This window comes from Eretmochelys imbricata, chromosome 2 (assembly GCF_965152235.1).
Source record: "Eretmochelys imbricata isolate rEreImb1 chromosome 2, rEreImb1.hap1, whole genome shotgun sequence".
Lineage (NCBI taxonomy): Eukaryota > Metazoa > Chordata > Testudines > Cheloniidae > Eretmochelys > Eretmochelys imbricata.
This window is the reverse complement of record NC_135573.1, coordinates 262,281,454-262,300,583: the sequence shown is the minus strand read 5'-3', so window position 1 is coordinate 262,300,583 and position 19,130 is coordinate 262,281,454. Positions and strand designations below refer to the sequence as shown.

Sequence of the window (19,130 nt, the reverse complement as noted above, 5' to 3'; positions counted from 1 at the left end):
AAATAACGGTAGCTGTGGGTGACAGAAGCATTCATCTGTCCTAGCTGCATCGACCCTGGGAGGTTGGCTGGTACAGCTCTGCCGCTCAGGGATGTCGATCTAACTTATGCGTATAGACCCTTCATCCTGCCAGAGCTGTGTAAAGTAGGCTTAGGATACATCTACGCTGCCATCGGAGGTGTGATTGCAGCTACTGTAGACACACCTGAGCTAGCTTTCATCTAGCGAACATGGGTGTCAACAGCAGTGAAGCTGTGGCAGCTTGAATAACTACCCAAGGTGCCAGGTAGGTTTCTCTAGCTCATGCTGCCACAGCTTCACTTCTACCGCTGCCTGAGCTGGCTAGATTAAAGCTAGCTCAGGTCCATCTGTCTGTGTTGCAACATTTCCCCCTCCTCCGCCCCCAGGACTGCAGTGTCAACATTGTGTAAACAAGAATCAGGGCCTGAGACTTTAGCAGTGGTTGAATGGAAAGAGGGGCGATGACTCGTTCGAGCAGGGCTAGGAAAGGATCCTGTTGACCTATGACTCATGTCCTGATTCTGGAGACGCTATGAGTTTAATTTACATATTATTTGATAAACTGCTTGTAATAGTTGGGAGGGAAGTCAACAGAGCTGCAATGCAATGTCCAGTATACACAGTAACGTTAAGGTGGGCTTGGCAATGAGCTGAAGCCTAGTAGTTATATGTTAGTTAGCACGAAGTAACACATAAGTTAGCATAAGTAAGTGACCTAGGGTTATAAGACTGAAACCTGTCCATATGTAGCTTGTGATAAACAAATATAGTGTAGAACCACAAAAGAATGGATTTTTGTGGGGGGTGGGAGGGAATTTTTAGTATGTGAAATCACGAGGTAGCCACGTGAGCCTGTTGCAAATATTGACCCATGCATTGATGCAACAATCGGAACTCCAGTCATGGTTTCCCAGACAGCTATGCCTGGACTGGTGGCTGGAAACCGGTGTAAATATGGTCACCAAATGCGTTACCTAGGGAGGTGGTGGAATGCCCTTCCTTAGAAGTTTTTAAGGTCAGGCTTGACAAAGCCCTGGCTGGGATGATTTAGTTGGGATTGGTCCTGCTCTGGGCAGGGGGTTGGACTAGATGACCTCCAGAGGTCCCTTCCAACTCTGATATTCTATGATTCTATGATTCTATGTGTGGGTGTTGGGGAAAAGAAGGTATAAAATAGGGTGTATGGCCAACCTTCAGCTGGGATCACAAGTGGTTGGCAGCTCAAATGTCATCTACATTCATGATGGTCTCCACTTACTTTTCTTTCCATCTTCACTTCTAAGGGTCGAGTCGTGCGTATGCACAATGTAGAGGGGACATATTGTTGTATTTTCCTTGTGTTGTTACATTTGTCTATTATTTTAATTACGCGTGTCTGTAGGAAATAACCCTATAAAGTCTCTATGTGTGCTCCACCAGTCTCAGATTCAGTAAAAAATTTCGCATGTAGCCTCCTGAGTAAAGAACCTGTTATTAGTGACAGGTGCATTGTTGCCTATAAACTTATCAAAGCCCATGTAGAGGTGACACGGGGTCACGTCACCCGCAAGATCTGCTGCTTGGCTTGTATTGTGCATGCTCACTAACGCTGCTGAAGCCAGCTGCCCTCACTCTGCCCTCCACACTATTGGCAGGCACGGGTCATCTCTGAGCCCAAATATAGGGGTAGTGTGGACAAAAGCACAGAGATGGTTTGGGGCAAAGTGGTCAAATTGACTTGTAGACTGGCAGCCTCAGCAGAGAGGCCAAGGGTTAAATGACCCTGGAGAGCCCATTCTCATGCCAGCTGTGGTGGCGGTCCTTCTAAGTCATGGTTCAGGAGCAGTGCAGGGGTGGGCGAAATCATCAATACTCTTCTGTGGATATAAAGAGGAAGCCAGCCTCCAGGGCTTCAATTTATACTCTTTAGCTCAATATCAATAATTAGAAAAACACACAACCCCTTAACACGCACTATGTTCCTCATATAGGCCCTGATTCAGCAAAGCAATTAAACATGGGCTCAGTTTTAAGAGGGTCCTTAAGTCCTTTCAAATATTAAAATTAAGCAAGTGCTTGACTGCTCTCTAGAATTGGGATGCTTTCCTTAATCAAGGCCTCTCCCTTAGTTTTCCATAGCAGTATTTTATGACTTAAGTCTTTCGTAGGGATTCATCCGGGAAAGAGAGAGCGCAAAATGGGGGGAAAACAAAGAGGAGGAAATTTTATGGCTTTGTAAACGGCTGTAAGCAATGTCTCAAGTCGGTCAGACCGGTCTGAGTTGACAAGGCAATGTCTTCAATTATATAGCATGCCGTAGCCTGTAAGAATGAAATCAATTTGTTATTTTTCTGGGAGAACACTGTAGCGTGAGTTCACACATTTCCTAAGCCTGATGACTCAGTTAATTCCAAAGAATTAGCTTTCTGACATTAGCTAGTGTGCGTTCTGGGTGTGCAAAACGTAGCTTTAAAAAGCCATCTGCGGTGGAGTGAGTGTGAAATATACATGGCTTAGTGCAGAACTATGAGGAAATTGGATACAATTTTCATCGTCATCATTATCACTGTAATGCCTAGGTCTTACATAGTGTGTTTCATCTATAGATCTCATTTCAACAGTGACTTAGCCACTTAGTTGCCTTAGGGGTAAAACTGTCTAAGTGATTTAGGAGCCAAATTTTGCTGATTTCCTGATTTAGGAGACACATTTTTCAAGTGTCTCAGGAATGCAAGGCCCAAATCCTCAAAGGTCTGACATGCCTAACTCCTGTTTAAATCAATGAGAATTAGACACCTAAATACCTTTGAGGATCTGGCTCTGAGGAGTCTAAATCTCACTGACTTTCAAGGAGATTTAGGCTCCTAAAGGCCAAATTTTTAATGACATTTAGATGCCTAACTCCCATTGATTTCAGTGATAGGCATCTAAATACCTTTAAAGGTCTGGCCCTAAGTGCCTAAATCACTTAAGTGTTTTTCAATTGTACCCAGTATGTGTTTGTTTTGGGGAGGGGGGGTTCCCACATTTTGTCACGAATGAATCAGAAAATCTGCCTCATTTACATACAAAATGGTGCCAGGGCGTGGGAATTTTCTGAGCATAGATGGGGGTGTTGTCCAATGAGCCAGGTGTGGCCTTTGCACTGCAAGCCCCCAGAAAGACCTAGTTTCTACACACCGCGAATAAAAGATATTTGTCGGTCACGAAATGGCATGAAGCACAGCAGCAAAAATGTTCACATGAACACTGCTTTCAGCTGCAGATAACAGTTGTGCCCATAGTTTATTCATCCCGGGTAACTGTATTCATCCGCAATATCATTGTGTGAAAAGAACAGGAGGACTTGTGGCACCTTAGAGACTAACCAATTGATTTGAGCATCAGCTTTCATGGGCTAAAACCCACTTCATCAGATGCAAGTGAGCTGTAGCTCACGAAAGCTTATGCTCAAAGAAATTTGTTCGTCTCTAAGGTGCCAAAGTCCTCCTGATCTTTTTGCCAATACAGACTAACACGGCTGCTACTCTGAAACCTGTCATTATGTGAGTTCATTATAACCATGAGATTTACAGCTCTCATAAACTGCGGGGTAGGTGGCAGATTGAAACATTAAGGAGAATGCAGCTATAATGCCTTGTGCTGTGGGGTTAGCAGCTCTCGCAAGACAAGCAGAAGTTCCCAGCCTCAGAAGTGAGGGGGAAGACCAGGACAAGGTAGAATGTTGTACAGGTGATGCCATTGTAATTGTCCTTGGTGTGGCTTGAGGGGTCACTAAGCGGCTGTCTTTCAGTTCATATGTAAAAGAGAAGACCTAATTGCCTATGGTAATTAAAGAGCTCCGGGCACTTTTTGCAAGAAGCTGGGCTGTTAATTCTAGTGTCCTATTCTATTGTGGTCTTACATTGTGCTCAACACCATAGGATCTGAGCATCTTCCAGTCATTCATTAAGCAATGCGACTAACTTTCCTCACGTTTGTTCTCTCATCCTCTCCCCGTGGGAAAACTGTGAGCAGTGGATTGTTTTGTTTTGGACATTTCTTTTAGAATGCGCAAACACACATTTGCTATATGTTTATACTAGAGAAGGTGCAGTCCAATGCACCTTGCACTTGGAGTGGGAGGTGGTGAGCTTTGTGATGGTCTTTAGTTCCCGTTGGAATGAATTCTCCTGGCCAAATCTCAGTTTAGATCATTCATTCTACCTCCTTCCAGTCCACCTGAACTTTCTGCGGAGTATGGTATTCTCCACTTCCGGATCCAAACTGTTGGGTTCTGTTGTTGTGCACTGTTAAATAGCTGCCGCTTTCCACACCAGAGGTAGCTGTATTTCTGTGGTCAGTGAAGCGTTTCCTATGTCTCCTTTGCTGAAAGCACGCAGGGATCCTCTGTTGAAAGGCACTACATACATGTTCTTGTTGGAGCAGGGAAGGGGTGATGAAAGTACTTGTGGAACTGAAGTTACCTGCATGTATAAGTCTTTGTACAATCAGACCCGTACATGGTACTATGTACACACCAGGAGCAGTGGCAGCTTCCTAAAAGTGGAGGGGCCACCGGTGCCCTGCCCCCTCACCACCCTTTCCCCCCCGAGCCTCTGCCCCTGCACCGCCTCTTCTCCCCAAGTCCCCGCCCATGCACTGCCCCTTTCCCTGAGCCCCCACACCGCCTCTTGCCCCACGACTCTGCCCCTTGCTCACTCCTCTCTGCCCCCTCCCCCTGTCACTCGTCCTGATGGCCAGTAGAAAGTGATGGAGCGATGGCCCGCTGGCCCCACCTGTTACAGCGCCCATGGTACGTACTTGTATGTGTCTATATATAGGGCCCTACCAAACTCAGGGTCCATTTTGGTCAATTGCATGGTCATAGGAGTTTAAAAATCGTAAATTTAATTATTTCAGCTACTTAAACCTGAAATGTTATGGTGTTGTAATTGTAGCGGGTCCTGACCCTGAAAGGAGACGTGCGGGTGTCACAAGGCTATGGTGTGCGGGGAGGGGGGGGTCGTGGCCCTGCTACACTCACTTCTGCGATGCGGCTGGCAGCAGCGCTGCCTTCAGAGCTGGGAAGCTGGAGAGCAGCAGCTGGTGGCCGGGAGCCCAGCTCTGAAGGCAGAGCCACCGCCAGCCGCCACCACCATGGTCTGGTATTGCCACCCTTACTTCTATGCCGCTGCTGGAGGGGTGCTGCCTTCAGAGCTGGGTGCCCGGCCAACAGCCACTGTTCTTCGGCTGCCCAGCTCTGAAGACAGTGCAGAAGTAAGGATGGCAATACTGCGACCCCTCTAAAATAACCTTGCGACCCTTTGGGTCAGGACCCCCAATTTGAGAAATGCCGGTCTCCCCCGGGAAACCTGTACAGTATAGGGTAAAAGCACACAAAAGACCAGATTTCACAGTGGGAGACCAGATTTCACAACCTGCGACGCGTTTTTCATGGCGGTGAATTTGGTAGGGCCCTATCTATATATAAGTCAGTAACTTAATCATATCACTTCAGGCGCATGGGTGGTGGGTATCATAGGCTGGGGGAGGCTGAGCCTCCCCAAACAGCCTGGTGGGGCCTCGCCCATGCTCTGCCCCCAGACCACTTCCTGCAGTTCCCGCTCTTCTGTGGCCCAAGGTGGCTGGGGCTGGGGTGGGCCAGCCTGCCGCCGGGACTCGGGATGGCTGGGGCCTCTGGCACTGGTGCTTGCAAGGCCCAGGGCTGGGGTCGGGGCAACGCCGCTGCCCGCCTGGTGCTGGGGGAGCTGGGACCACACCGCCCAGCCGACCTGTGCTCTGGGGCTGGGGGCACTGGGGCCAAGCTACACGCCCAGCTACCCGGTGCTCTGGGGCTGGGGGGGCCGGTGGCTGCGGTAGGGGTTCTCTGGGTGCCTGCAGGGGAGGGGGGGCAGAAGGATGGGGAGGGATTGGGTCTTGGGCAGAAGGGGAGGGGCTGGGGACTAGCCTTCCCCAATGGCCAGTTCACCAGCCATCCATGCTCAGGGCTATTTTATGAGAGTAAAGATCAGGTATCAGAAATCGCCTTAGTCTATTGTGAATTTCCTCAGAACTTCTGAGAGCATTAGAACTAGGACCTGCATTTGTCTGAACTATTTAAAAAGGTACAAGTCAAAGAAATACACCTCGCCCTTTGAGTGGAAGGAGGTGTATCAGCAAAGTGATGCAGTTGCACAAAAGGCAAATGCAATTCAGGGACATATTAACAGGAGAGTCGTATGTAAGACTTGGGAAGTAACTGTCCTGCTCTGCTTGGCACTGAGGAGGCCTAAGCTGCAGTGCTGTGTCCAGTTTTGGGCACCACAACTTAAGAAAGGTGTGGACAAACTCAAATGGATCCAGAGGTGCGCAGCAAAAATGAAAAGAGGTTCAGAAAACCTGAGCTATGAAGTAAGGATGAAAGGATCGGGCACATTTAGTCTAGAGAGGAGAAGGCTGAGGGGGGACATAATGACTGACTTCAAATATGTAAAAGGTTGCTATAAAGAGGACAGCGATCAATTGTTCTCTGTGTCCACTCAGAATAGGACAAGACGTAATTGGCTTACTTTGCAGCAAGGGAGATTTAGCTTAGATATTAGGGAAAAAATTTTAACTGTAAGGCTATTTAAGCACTGGAACTGGTTACCTGGGGAGGTTGTGGAATCCCCATTAATGGAGGTTTTTTAAAAACATGTCAGACAAACACCTGTCAAGGATGGTCTAGGTCTAATTAATCCTACCTCAGCATGGGGAGATGCACTCGGTGACCTCTTGAGGTCCCTTCCAGGCCTGCATTTTTATGATTCCATGATTCTATGATGATTTGAAAAACAAGGATTGTATTTTATTTTGATTTATTGGGCACAGGATGTATAACTGAAAAACCCAAACCGATCTTAATGGAATATTCAATATTTCACATGTATCTGGCAGCCACACGATCTCCAAGAGCTGTTATTTTTTTATCAAAACTTTTTTTTTTTTGGTGGCCAAAATAATGCTTTTTAACCAAAATTTCTATGGAAAATGTTCATTTTGACCCAATTTGTCTTTTTTTAAAATGGAAAAATAGCAAAGAAATCTGTCCCGTCCCCTCAGCAACCTGCATTTTCCGTTTTAAAAAAATGGGGGGATAATTATTTTTTGCCCAAAACCAGTTTTCAAGCATTTATCGGTTTTTATTTTTTGTCAGAAAAGAGAAAAAAAATTCACAGAAAGTATATATATATTTTTAAATTCAAAAATTCCTGTAAAAATAATTGGCATTTTCCAAATGGCTCCATCCGTCTGTCTAGCTATCTGCCTGTGTGTGTTTTTGTAGGGGGGTGGGGGGGTCCATCACCATGGCATTTGAGTTTCCTGAAGCCAGAACAGTGGGTACATTCTTTCATGGAGACTAGGAATCAAGACTTTTTTATTGGAGGGAATGGGGCAAGGAAAGAGACAAACTCTGGCTTCAGTCCCATGAGTCCACTGCACACAGACCGGCCATTGTTGTCTTCCATTCATGGAGGTTCCATCCATGGAGACTTCACAGGGCTGTTCTTTTCCCGTGGCTCTGTTTTTCCCAAGAGCATCCTTATGCTGGTAAATATCCTTTTCAGTCTTCGAATGTCTGCGTGCTGAGATGCTTGCCTCAGCTGACCCTCCCAACCTTTAGAGGCTCCCCTTTGCTAGGAGTATGGCACTGGAAACGGTGCTGTTTAAATGTTGCATAATGGAATTAGGTGTCCCTGTTAACTACTGGTAGTTTGCTGCTTGGTGTTGACAGTTGTCACGGTGTATGGTGCTTTACTGACTAAGGCGACATGAAAAGTCCTTGCCCTGGATGATCTTACAACATAAGGACCTGGTTGTCCCCTTTTCCATGGGAAATGGGGAGAGAACTGAAAAGGAGGAAATCTCCATAGGGTTCTTCTCTCAAAGTGCATCCTGAATGGTTCTCTCACCTTGGGTCTGGCCCACAAACCCTATGGCTTCCCTGAGATCTCCACAGGTCCTGAGGTATCTATAGGAGGCTATGGCTATCTGAGAGGAGGCCATGTGAGCTTCCACATCAGCTCCTCATTCCCCTTTTCCCTCTCAGGCTGGGATCCTCGCTACCAGGACTTTCACAGCTGGCCCTCCTCCTCCTCAAATGCTCCTTGTGTTACCTTTGTGCCGTGATTTTCACAGGGCTCTTTTGGGGGTAGAGGAATGATGTGCAACTTCTTAATCTGGCCACTCCTCCCCTAAGCTGCCCTCTGCCAGACAGAAGGGGTCAGACCCAAGCAAAGAGGATCCCGTATTTGTGTGAATCAAGGGAATATGATTGGGCCCTAAGATAGACATGGCAGAAGGAGAGAGAACGTTAGGCAGAGAGAGGAGTAGGGGGGTCTGCATTTGGGAAGGTAAGTGGGTCATGAGGAGAGATCTGAAGGAGGAGAGGCAGGTTACCTCTTTCAGGGATCCCATGCAAAGATGGCAGCATGGGAAGAAGCACAGAGGTACCTGTAAGAGAAGGATACAGTGCAAATTAAGATACAGTTGGCTAAATTCACACCCGATGTAAGCAGGTGCCGCTCCAGCGAGTTTAGGTGCTTGCTTTACACTGGGATTGACTTAAGTCTAGGAATCAGAATTATTAGTGTCACTTGTGTTGCTCAGTTCTCAAAACAAAGCTTACGCTGGATGTAAGTTGTGCATTGGCCTTGTGATAGGCCTTCTGCACAGGGGAGAATTTCATCCTGGCTGTATAATGTTTCATAAAGGCAGCTATTTTGCTAATGGCTGGTGGCTTCCAAGGACTTCCAGTGAGGGTGTCTTAGTAATGGTTGGAGCCAGTGAAGGTGCTCTTGGTCATGAATGGCAAATAGACAATGCAAAAAGCCAAAGAGTTCATAGCGATATGGGCTAAGCGGGCCGTGTAGGGTGTATTCCCCTCTACCAACTGTTATTGGTGTAGCAAGAACTTTGGAAAGCTCTAACAGGAAGTTGGTGAAAGTTGCTGCATTGACCCGCTGATGTGTTGAGCTATACCAGCGTAGGGCACGTCTACATTAGAAATGCTACAGTGGCACAACTTCAGTGCTGTCATGTAGACACTAACTCCAGGGGCGGAAGTAAATCTACTTCTCCGAGAGGCGGAAACTAGGTCGACGGAAGAATTCTTCCATTGATCTAGCAGTATCTACACCAACGCTTAGATTGCCCTTACATCTCTCAGGGGAGTGACTTTTTCACACCCCTGAGCAACGTAGCTATGTTGACTTAACTTTATAGTGTCGACCAGCTCAGAAGCTCTGTAGCGTAGACAGAACTCTCTTTTTCTGGAGCAATTTGATCCTAGAAGCAGAGCTCTGAAAATGGTGTCTGGTGTGGTGGATAGAGAAGGGGATTAGGCACTTAGGTCAACTACTGACTGATTGGAGGAGCAGGTTCAGTTGATTTGGGTAAGGAGGGTAGTGCATTGCAAAGAAAAATGGTAACTATGGATTGAATTATACACTTTAGGGTAGGTAAAGGTTAAAGATTAAACCAAGAACGTTGGTTGTGAATATGTAGAATAGCATTGTATTGTCTTTGTTTAGACTGCTCACAGGAATGGATATTCCAGGTTTCTCTTAAATTAAGGGTGGGGACGGGCAAACTAGCTTGAAGAAAAATCACCTGACCCTTCTCCCCACCCCAAATTTGAGCAGAACCTGTTCTGAGGCTCAACATTTACAAATCTCTCAAGTTCTAGTGCTTTTCTAGTGACAAGAGGGAAGAGGGGAGTTGGCAACACGTTCTGGGAAGCCCTGAAATGCATGAGATTTGGAGACAAATGGCTGGCTAGATCCCAGAGGGCAGCGAAGGATTTACTGAACACCACACATCCTAACCAAGAGAAAACACCAAACTTGAAAAATGTCTCCCCTACCCACTGTATTCTCAACATTGCCAAAATGTAGAAGATCTGCTTGGGATCAGGACAAGAAGAAGGAGTTGAGGAGGCAGAAGAAGGGAGCTGGTTGCTGGGAAAAATGAGAAGGATGGGTGTTGGGAGCTAGCAGACCTCAAAAGCTTTGGGTAACCTCGAAGCAAGTTTCTGAACTTCAGGGGTTTATCCAAACTTTTCCCAACCTTTTTGTTGGTTTGTTTGTTTCTGAGCTCGGCACATCACTAACTCCAGATGGCCAAAGACAACAAAGAATCTGGGGCTTCTCCATGGTAGAAGCCGGTGAACTTTGTAGACAGAGATCAAGTGGTTTTGTTTAAATATTAGACACACTAGAGAGAGGCCGATGGAAAGTGCCGTGATTGGAGCAATTGTGCTTCGGAGTCTTGAAGTGATTTAGGAAGATAACTGAGTTTAACAGAGCGTTACTGAAATGTGCATGATGGACAGAAAGTTAAGAGAATCTACCCCACAATTCTCCAGCTGGAGGTCAAGTGACCACCCAGTTCACCAATGAAATGCCAAGTTTACATTACACCATCTTAGCGGCCAATGACACCGCGAGGACATGGTTATGCTGCTCACAGCTGCAGAAAGCTGCCTTCTGTGGCTGTCACATAGCCAGAGAAAGGCATGGCTGTTTCTTTACATATTAAGGAAGGAGCTGTGTGAAACGCAAATATATTTTCATTTAGAATTATTTCTACCAGGATTTGTACCTAAGGTGATTTTCCAGCAGCAGTATCAAAGGCATGACCTGGCAAACTCTTATTCCTATGGCGAGTCCCTTACTCTCACTAGTCCCAGTGGGTTCAAAATGTGGGGGCTGGCAAGAGCTAGCTAGGATTATTATTATCATGAGTCTAACTAGATAGGATTGGGCTCTTCAGACCTAATGTAGCTCCTGTTCAAATACATGGAAAGCCTCCCAAAGACTTCAACAGGAATGAGACAAAGCCCCTCGGGGGTTGGCCCTGAACCATTGAAGTCAATGGGAACTTTGCCACTGATTTCAGTAATAGCTGGATGAGACCCTTAGGGCTTCAGCCATAAGCTCCGACTTATATAGTGAGTGCTCAGCACCTACTGGCAGCCACGCTGATCAGCTCCTCCCCCCTATCCCCCCAGCTCCCCCCACCCGCCAGTGGGCCCTGATGATCAGCTCCCCACCACCTGCTCCCAGCCCCTCCCACCGGCCAGTGATCAGCTTTTCAGTGGCGTGCAGGAGGTGCTGGGAGGAAGGGGGAGGAGTGGGGGCAGGAAGAGGCGCAATGAGGGCGGAACTCGCTTGGGGGAATGGGCAGAACGGGATGGGAAGAGTCGGGGTGGGGGTGGAGCAGGAGCAGGAAGAGGTGGGACAGAACCTGGGGCAGAGCCTGGGGTGGAGCAGGGGCCAAGCACCCACGGGGAAATAGAAAGTCAGTGCCTCTAAGCCAGTGCCCCTTGCAGTCAAAGGAAGGGCTCGCATTGACTTCAGTGGATAGTGGATGGGGGTTTTCAGGACCTCAAAGGTATTGAAGCACTTGATGCCCACTTCAGTGGGAGTTAGGTGCCTAAATACATCTGAGGATCCAGGGTCATGGTGGAGCCTCCATCACTGAACATTTTTAAAGCCTAATCAGATGGTTTTCAAAAGGATCCGTCTAGGAGTAATTTGAGGGGAGGTCTGTGGCCTGTGGTTATATAGCAGGCCAGAGGAGGTGATCACAGTGGTCTCTTCTGGCCTTGGAAACCATGAATCAGTCCCCAAGGGTTTGTCCTGACTAGGATTTAGGGATGTGTTGTTGGGACATGTTAGCTCACATGCTCTAGTCTAACACAGGGCCATGTAGGCTTTAACATGTGCTAGCTGATTGAGTTGGAGCCAGATGGAAGGTTTAGCACATGTTAGCTAATGCCTTCTGTCAATTGCCGGGCTCGCTCCCCAGCGCAGGAAGGATCAGTCCCAGGGCCTTGCCTCAGCGCACAATTTATTGGTTAAATGGCAATTTGGGGGAAAAATGTCAAAATAAAGTAGTTCTCGTGCCCATCATAGGCTGAAATTCCCAGAAGCTTTTCCTCACCTCTCTCAGCCCCTCCGGGTCCTTGCCCTGACTCAGGGCCTACTACAGAATCCTCCCTGATCCCTGCACTTCACCAGCTCTGCTGAGCTCTTGTGGCCTTTCTAAGGACCCAGGGCTCCTTAGGCCTCAGCTAGGAGGCATTGGTGAGGCTGGGCCAAGCGTCCCTTTAAAAGGCCAGCCCGCCTGTGACACCTTCTAACTCACCTTTTATCCTAGTTAAAAAAAAGAATTGATCTTAGGTGAAACATGGCCCCATCACCACAGTCTCTGAACACCTCACACTCTGTAATGCATTTATCCTCACAACACCTCTGGGAGGTAGAGCAGTGCAATTATCCCCACTGTACAGATGGAGAACTGAGACTTGCCTCACAGGATATAGGAAGCCTCTGGCTCCCAATTCTTAGACTAGGGCACAAAGCTCTGGCCCCTCCTTCCTCTCTACGCTAGCCTTCTTGCAGCACTCGGCATCGATATAATTGTTGTCATTTTTTTTTTTACAATTTCAGTGCGAATAACCTTTTTATAAAAACAGACAAACTTGTTCTGCCACGGAGGCAGCCCAAACACAACAAGCTACTGCTAAATGAAAACCCAGGTAGCAAAGATGTGTTTAAACAGAAAGAGAAACTGACCAGCGTAGTTTCACGTTCAGGGCAAAAAAGTAAACCAAGAAACTAAATCAAAGGTGCAAAGGAAATTTGACTTTAAAAATCCTTTCGGTTGTAATAATCTAGGTGGTTGTTAGGAGCACTCGTAAGAGCATATTGAAATCTATTTAACTAGCTGTATGTCTACCTAACTTTCTATCTGCCCACCTATTTTGAATGCCCCTTTCATTATGACGTCTGGATATTCTGCAAACCATCTCTTATTTTCTAGTGTAGTCCAGGCCTTAATTTGGGTCACTTTAATTCTGAATACATTTGTCCACATAGGACTTTAATACAATTTAACTAATCCACTTTAAAAGATAATTCAGATTAGTTTTCCTGTGTGTCGCCATACAGAAAAGACCTAGTTCAGGGAAGGAGCTATGGTGGGGTTCTTTGTTGGGGATTGTGGAAGGTTTAAAGAGGTAGATGACTCCATTCTCTGTGGGGAGGGATCAGGAGCTGGGACATTTATTGTTGGGCAGAGAGGGCTGAGGAACTGAAAGTGTTGCTGTCCCCTTAGCTGTGACTGGTAACAAGCCGTGCAAGGAGCAGAGTCAGCCTGAAAACTGCTATGTTTTCTCTTCCAGGTCCTTGGCCATCGGTCACCAGTATTCCTCCCTGGGGACTCAGCCCATCCTCTGCGGCAGCATCCCAGGGCTGGTCCCCAAGCAGCTGCGCTTCTGTCGGAACTATGTGGAGATCATGCCCAGCGTGGCGGAAGGGGTCAAGGTCGGGATCCAGGAGTGCCAACACCAGTTCCGTGGGAGGAGATGGAATTGCACCACCGTCAATGACAGCCTGGCCATATTTGGGCCTGTGCTAGATAAAGGTGAGTGCTGAGTGATAAGGCAAGCGAGGGTGATACATGTGGACTATTAGCAGCAAATATACATTGAAACCCATCTTGTATAGAATCACAGAATGTCAGGGTTGGAAGAGACCTCAGGAGGTCATCTAGTCCCACCCCCCTGCTCAAAGCAGTAGTTGGTATCATTTGTCGTGACCTTTTCTTTTGGGCTGGTATAAAGTGCCATGCATATAAAGTGCAAGCTTTCTCCACCTAGCCTCCCACCTGTACGCTTCTGGCCTGATGCAGAGAGGCCATCATTAGAGCAGAGAGGACAATTCAGTCCCAACACCCGTTCAGCCCTGGGCCTCGCCAATGAGATGGCCAACAGCAGTGGGCTCACTGGGAAGAGGACTGAGATCTCCCAACTCCTTCAGACAGGCTACCAAACACTCCTCAAGTGGTAACAGTGTTCACTTACTGCCCACCTGGGGCTGGTGTTGAACAGGTGACCTAGAGAGCTAGCATTGCCAGGGTCCTGAATCATCTAGTCTCCTCCCATAGATTTAGATTGTTAATGCAGCAGCTGTTTTCATTGGTAGAGCTGGACCTCTGGATTCCATTCCAACCAAACGTCATTTCACGCCACATCAGATGGTCTGTCAGTGATTGCTGACTGGCTTGGCCTGGCATGCTGTCAAGCAGGCTGAACGCACACCCCCCCCCCCCCCCCGGAAGGGCTGTATGTAAAGGGGAAATGATACACTGCAATCAGGATTAATGGGTTCCCCTTTCAGAGCTAATTGCGCTTTTAGTTTCTAGATTTTGGTGTTGGGCACTAGATAGAAAGATAGATAGATAGATACTGGGGCCTGCCTGGCTAAATAGATTCTGATCCAACTCCCACTGGAAGTCTTTCCATTGACTTCAAAAGGGAGCTGGATCAGGGCCTTGTCCCATATGTTAGATGCCTCTTTGGGAGCAAAAGCAACTGTTTTATTCTGCTTTTGCATCCTGGCTTTTAGGGCCCAGTCCGGCTCCCACTGACTTCAGTGGGAACACGATCAGGCCCTTAGTTTTAGATTATCACGAATAAGTTCAGCTGTAAGGCAAACTTGCTTTGCATTTGACCTCCCCGGAGATAATGAAGCTGGACTCCCTGCCCAGTGCTGTTTAGGAATATCCGACACAGCCGGCTGCGCCTTCAGGATAGCAGCAACACAGACCTGGAAGTAATCCTTTCAGTGTGCAATTAAAGGCACTGTTACAGGTTCCCGAAAGGACTGACGCTCCTCCCGCTGAAATTAGCTTGTCTGAAAGCCAGAGCAACGTCAGCTGACCTCGTGTCAGCAGTGCAAGGCAGCCTCTAGGATACATTTCAGGAAGACCATTCTAAAGTCTGTTTATATGGTTGAGCTCATAAATTCACCTCAGGCCAGGATCCACTGTCACTTGTGATCAGGTGTCGGGGCGGGATATTGTTTTTATCCTACTGTGTAATTCAGAAGAGCTTTGGATCCTGTTGTGGTGAACTTTATAAAATTCCCGGACTACATCACAGCAGTATACTGAAAGGAATGCCTGTATCATTATTGATTGGAGAGAGACAAGGTAGTATCTTATACTGAGCCATCTTCTGTTGGTGAAAGAGACAAGATTTCGAGCTTACACAGAGCTCTTCTCACATTACATTAATATATTACTATCTAGAGACACCAACCAAAATCAGGGCACTCTTGCGGTAGGCATTGTACACCCACATGGAAAAGAAAGTGAAAGGAAGTGCTATTATCCCCAGGTTACAGATGGAGAACTGGGGCACATATGTATTAAGGTCTAGTCTATATGGTTTTTTACCAGTAAAGTTATGTTGGTTGGAGGCATGATTTTTATCAAACTAGTTATACTGGCAAAATCCCGAGAGTGGATGAACTTATAAAGATGACTCGTTTCAGAATAGTAATGCCCCTTCCCCTACAGAAATAGCTATGCTGGTAGAGAGCACCTTTATAGTGATCTAATTTCAGTCACGCTGCGGGGGGTTGAACTTTCTAGTGAGGACAAGACCCAAGTGACTTGCCCAAGGTCCCTCAAGGAGTCTGGGAACTGAACTCAGGTTTACTAAATCCTAGTCCAGTACCTTCATCACACCAGACCGCCCTAATTCCTGATACCGTCATAAACGGCACATGGGATGCCTGCGGCTCTCAGGGTATGTCTACACTGCAGTCAGGTGTGTGATTGCAGCCTGTGTAGACAAACCCAAGCTAGCTTTCATCTAGCGAGCTCCAATAAAAATCCCAGCGTAGCCATGGCAGCAGGGGTCATGAGAAGGGTGAAAAGGGGGAACAATTGTACCAGGGCCCAAGATCAGGGGGGCCTCCTCAAAACATCAATAAAAAGGGGTGAAATGGGGATGAAATTGGAGGGGCCCCAGGAAACATGATATACCAGGGCCCCAAACTTCCTCCTAGGGCCTGCATGGCAGCATAGGCTAGCCACCCGAGTAAACACCCAGGGTCCCAGGTAGGCGTGTGCTGCCATTGTTATGGGAGCTAGCTAGATCCAAGCTAGATCCAGGCCCACCTCTGACTGCAGTGTAGACATACCCCAGACACAGGGCAGCATAGCTGCTCTACTGCCCCACGCCACCTTCTGATATACCTGTGGTTATATGTTGGCGCGAAGGAAGCCCGTGCCCTGCACCTGCAGCGCCCACTGCAGTCATGGGCGTGTGTGTGCCAGGATGGGGCCCGGATCCTGCCGTTGTGCAGTAGCCAGGCTCGGCTAGGAAAAGGACGCTGGGACGATTTCATAACTGAAGAATGTTGTTCCTCGAGGGAGAATCTAACCATCCTTCAGTTTGGCTTCACCTATTGCAGGAGGCGGGGGGGGGCGGGGGGAGGAGAACAGCTCAGCCACATTCTTGTGCAGATCCCCGAGGGGAGGAACATACTTGAGCTACTACCAAAAGAAAAGAAAAGAAAAGAAAAGTGCTGGAGTTCACAGTTTAAAAGCCAAGTAACAGAGAAGCTAACTTCAGTGTCCCATTGCGGTCAGTGGGGCCAGGTCCTCGGCTGGTGTAAATGAGCACTGCTCCATTGCGGTCAGTGGGGCCAGGTCCTCGGATGGTGTAAATCAGCACTGCTCCACTGAAGTCACAGAAGCCAAACTGAAGTCATGGGAGCTATTCCCACTTTCACCAGTGGGGGTTTGGATCTCAGTCTTTCTTACGAAGAAGGGCTGTTTTGGTTGGATTTTGTTGTTGTTTTTATGTTTTGATTTTCCCTGAAGAAACGCTTTCTAGGCCTGAATCTAACTGAAACTCGCTCAGTATTCATGCCACACTTGCCACTTTGGTATCTCATTACGAATTCAGGGCTAGGGTCTGACTCTGACTCAGTGATGTCAAAATCTTGCTGGACTGTGGTCATGTGAGGCCACCATGTTTTGACACTGATAGAACCATAGTCTAAAACAGGTGCCTCTCTCATGGTGAATGTGAGGAGGGGGATGCTTTAGAATCATGGACCACAAGGGTCATCTAATCTAACCCGCTGCCAACATGCAGGATTGGTTATGTCTAAACCACCCAAGACATGGCTCCAGCCTCCCTTTGAAAGCCTCCAGTGAAAGAGCTCCCACGACCTAACGAGGCGTCTGTTCCATTGTCCTGCTGTTCTTATGGTTAGGAGGTTTTTCCTGAGATTTAATCTAAAGCTGCTATGCTGTAGTTTGAACCTACTGCCTCTTGTCCTACCCTCTGTGGCAAAAGAGAACTTTTCTCCATCTTTTTTATGGCAGCCTTTCAAGTGTCTGAAGACTGGTATCCTGTCCCTCCTTAATCTCCTCTTTTCCAAACTAAACAGACCCAGTTCCTTCAGCCTTGGCTTGTATGGCTTGCATTCCATCCCTTTCATCATCTTTGTCACTCATCTCCGGCTCCTTTCCAGTTTCTCTCCACCTTTCTATATATTGGTGACCAAAACTGGACACAGTCCTCCAGCTGAGGCCTACCCAGCACCGAGTAGGGTAGAACTATCGCTTTCCTTGACTTGCAGGCTATGCCTTTGGTAATGCAAGCTCAAATTGCATTTGCTCTTTTTGCAACAGCATTGCATCGCATTGCTGACTCATGTCGAGGCTGTGATGCACCACAACTCTCAGATCCTTCTCAGCAGTGCTGCTGCCAAGCCAGCTTTCCCCCCCCCATTCTGTACTTGTGCATTTGGTTTTTCTTCCCTAAGAGTAGCCCCTTAAGTTTGTCTGTTAAATTTCATTGGGTCGTCTCTAGCCCAGTTCTCCAATCTATCAAGACCCCGCTGAATTTTAGCTGTATGTTCCAAAGTGTTGGCAACCGCCCCACCCCCGCTTTGTGTCATCTGCAAATGTGATCAGTCTGCTCTCTAGTCCTACATCCAGGTCATTCATACAGATGTTAAACCACACCGGACCCAGAACAGATCCTGGTGGAACAGCACTTGAGACCTCCCTCCAATCCAACGTCGTTCCATTAATAGTTACTCTTTGTTTGTGGTTCTTTAACCAAGTATGTATCCACTTAATGGTAGTTCTGTGGAGCCCGCATTTCTCCAGTGTACTTATCAAAATGTCACGTGGGACTGTATTGAAAGCCTTGCTGAGGTTCAGGTATATTATGTCGAAGGCTATGTTTTAGTCATGGGTATTTTTAGTAAAAGTCATGGACAGGATATACCCCTAACTAAATCCTGCAGGGGGGGAGGGCAGCCCGGGGTGCTGTGGGTGCTCGGGGGGGGGGGGGGACGGTCCAGGGGGTGCTGCAGATGCTCAGAGGGAGCAGCCCGGGACCCCCGCTGGTGCTGGGGGAGGAGGGGCAGGAGGTGGCCCACAGCCTGGGACCCCTGCTGGTGCTGCGGGGGGCAGGTTGGCAGGAATGGCAGGCTCCCTACCTGGCTCCTCGAGGGCTCTGGGTGGCGCTTACCTTGGGGGTCTCCCTGGAAGCAGCGACATGTCCCTCCCCCAGCTCCCTTTGGCCAGGAATTGCAGCCAATGGGAGCTGCGGGGGTGGTGCCTGTGGTTGGAGGCAGCATGTAGAGCTAGGAGCTGATGGAGAGGCATTCTGGGGGGACCTCCAAGGTAAGCACCGCCCAGAGCCCTCACCTCCTCCTGCACCCCAACCCCCAGCTCTGAGCCCCCTCCCACATGCACCCAAACTCCCGCTGCTGCTGGAGTTGGGGGTGGGGGGCAGGCAGTAGCCCGAGACTGCTGCAGCTGCCGCCGGTGTGGTTGGCCCAGGAGCTGCCTGAGCTGCTCCGACAGCCCCTGGGCCAGTCGCACTGGCCGTTGCAGAAGTCACCGGAAAGTCACAGAATCCGTGACCTCCGTGACAGACTCGTAGCCTTAATTATGTCCACCACATACCCCCATCCACCAAATCAGTTACCCCGTCAAAGAAGGAAATCAAGCTGGTTTGGCATGATTTGTTCTTGGTAAATCCATGCTGGCTGTTAGTGGTTACCCAGGGCCAGATTTAGGGGCAAGCGATCCAGGCGACTGCCTGACGTGCCGGGCTTGGGGGGTGCCGGGCTTGTGGGGTTGTTTTTGTTGTTGGCGACAAAAGGGAAAATAGAATGTTTGAAGTAACATGTTTCAGGTATTCCGTATGTGGATTCATTTTTCACTAACCTCCTAGAATGTTCTGGACCTCTGTAGAATCTCGTGGAACCTTCCAGACTTTC

General features: G+C 48.1%; 1 protein-coding gene across 2 annotated transcripts in view; it reads left to right on the top strand.

The window, feature by feature from the left end:
* Positions 1 to 19,130, top strand: part of WNT3A (Wnt family member 3A) — a 120,488-nt gene that overhangs the window by 53,889 nt on the left and 47,469 nt on the right. The window contains exons 1-2 of one of the 2 annotated variants that reach the window (XM_077809533.1): positions 8,007 to 8,023; positions 13,211 to 13,452. In XM_077809533.1, coding sequence (XP_077665659.1) covers positions 13,326 to 13,452 — 127 coding nt within the window. In that variant the 5' untranslated portion in view covers positions 8,007 to 8,023; positions 13,211 to 13,325. Of the gene's footprint in view, positions 1 to 8,006; positions 8,024 to 13,210; positions 13,453 to 19,130 lie in introns of those variants that run through there. The other variant, XM_077809532.1, reaches the window with a different exon arrangement.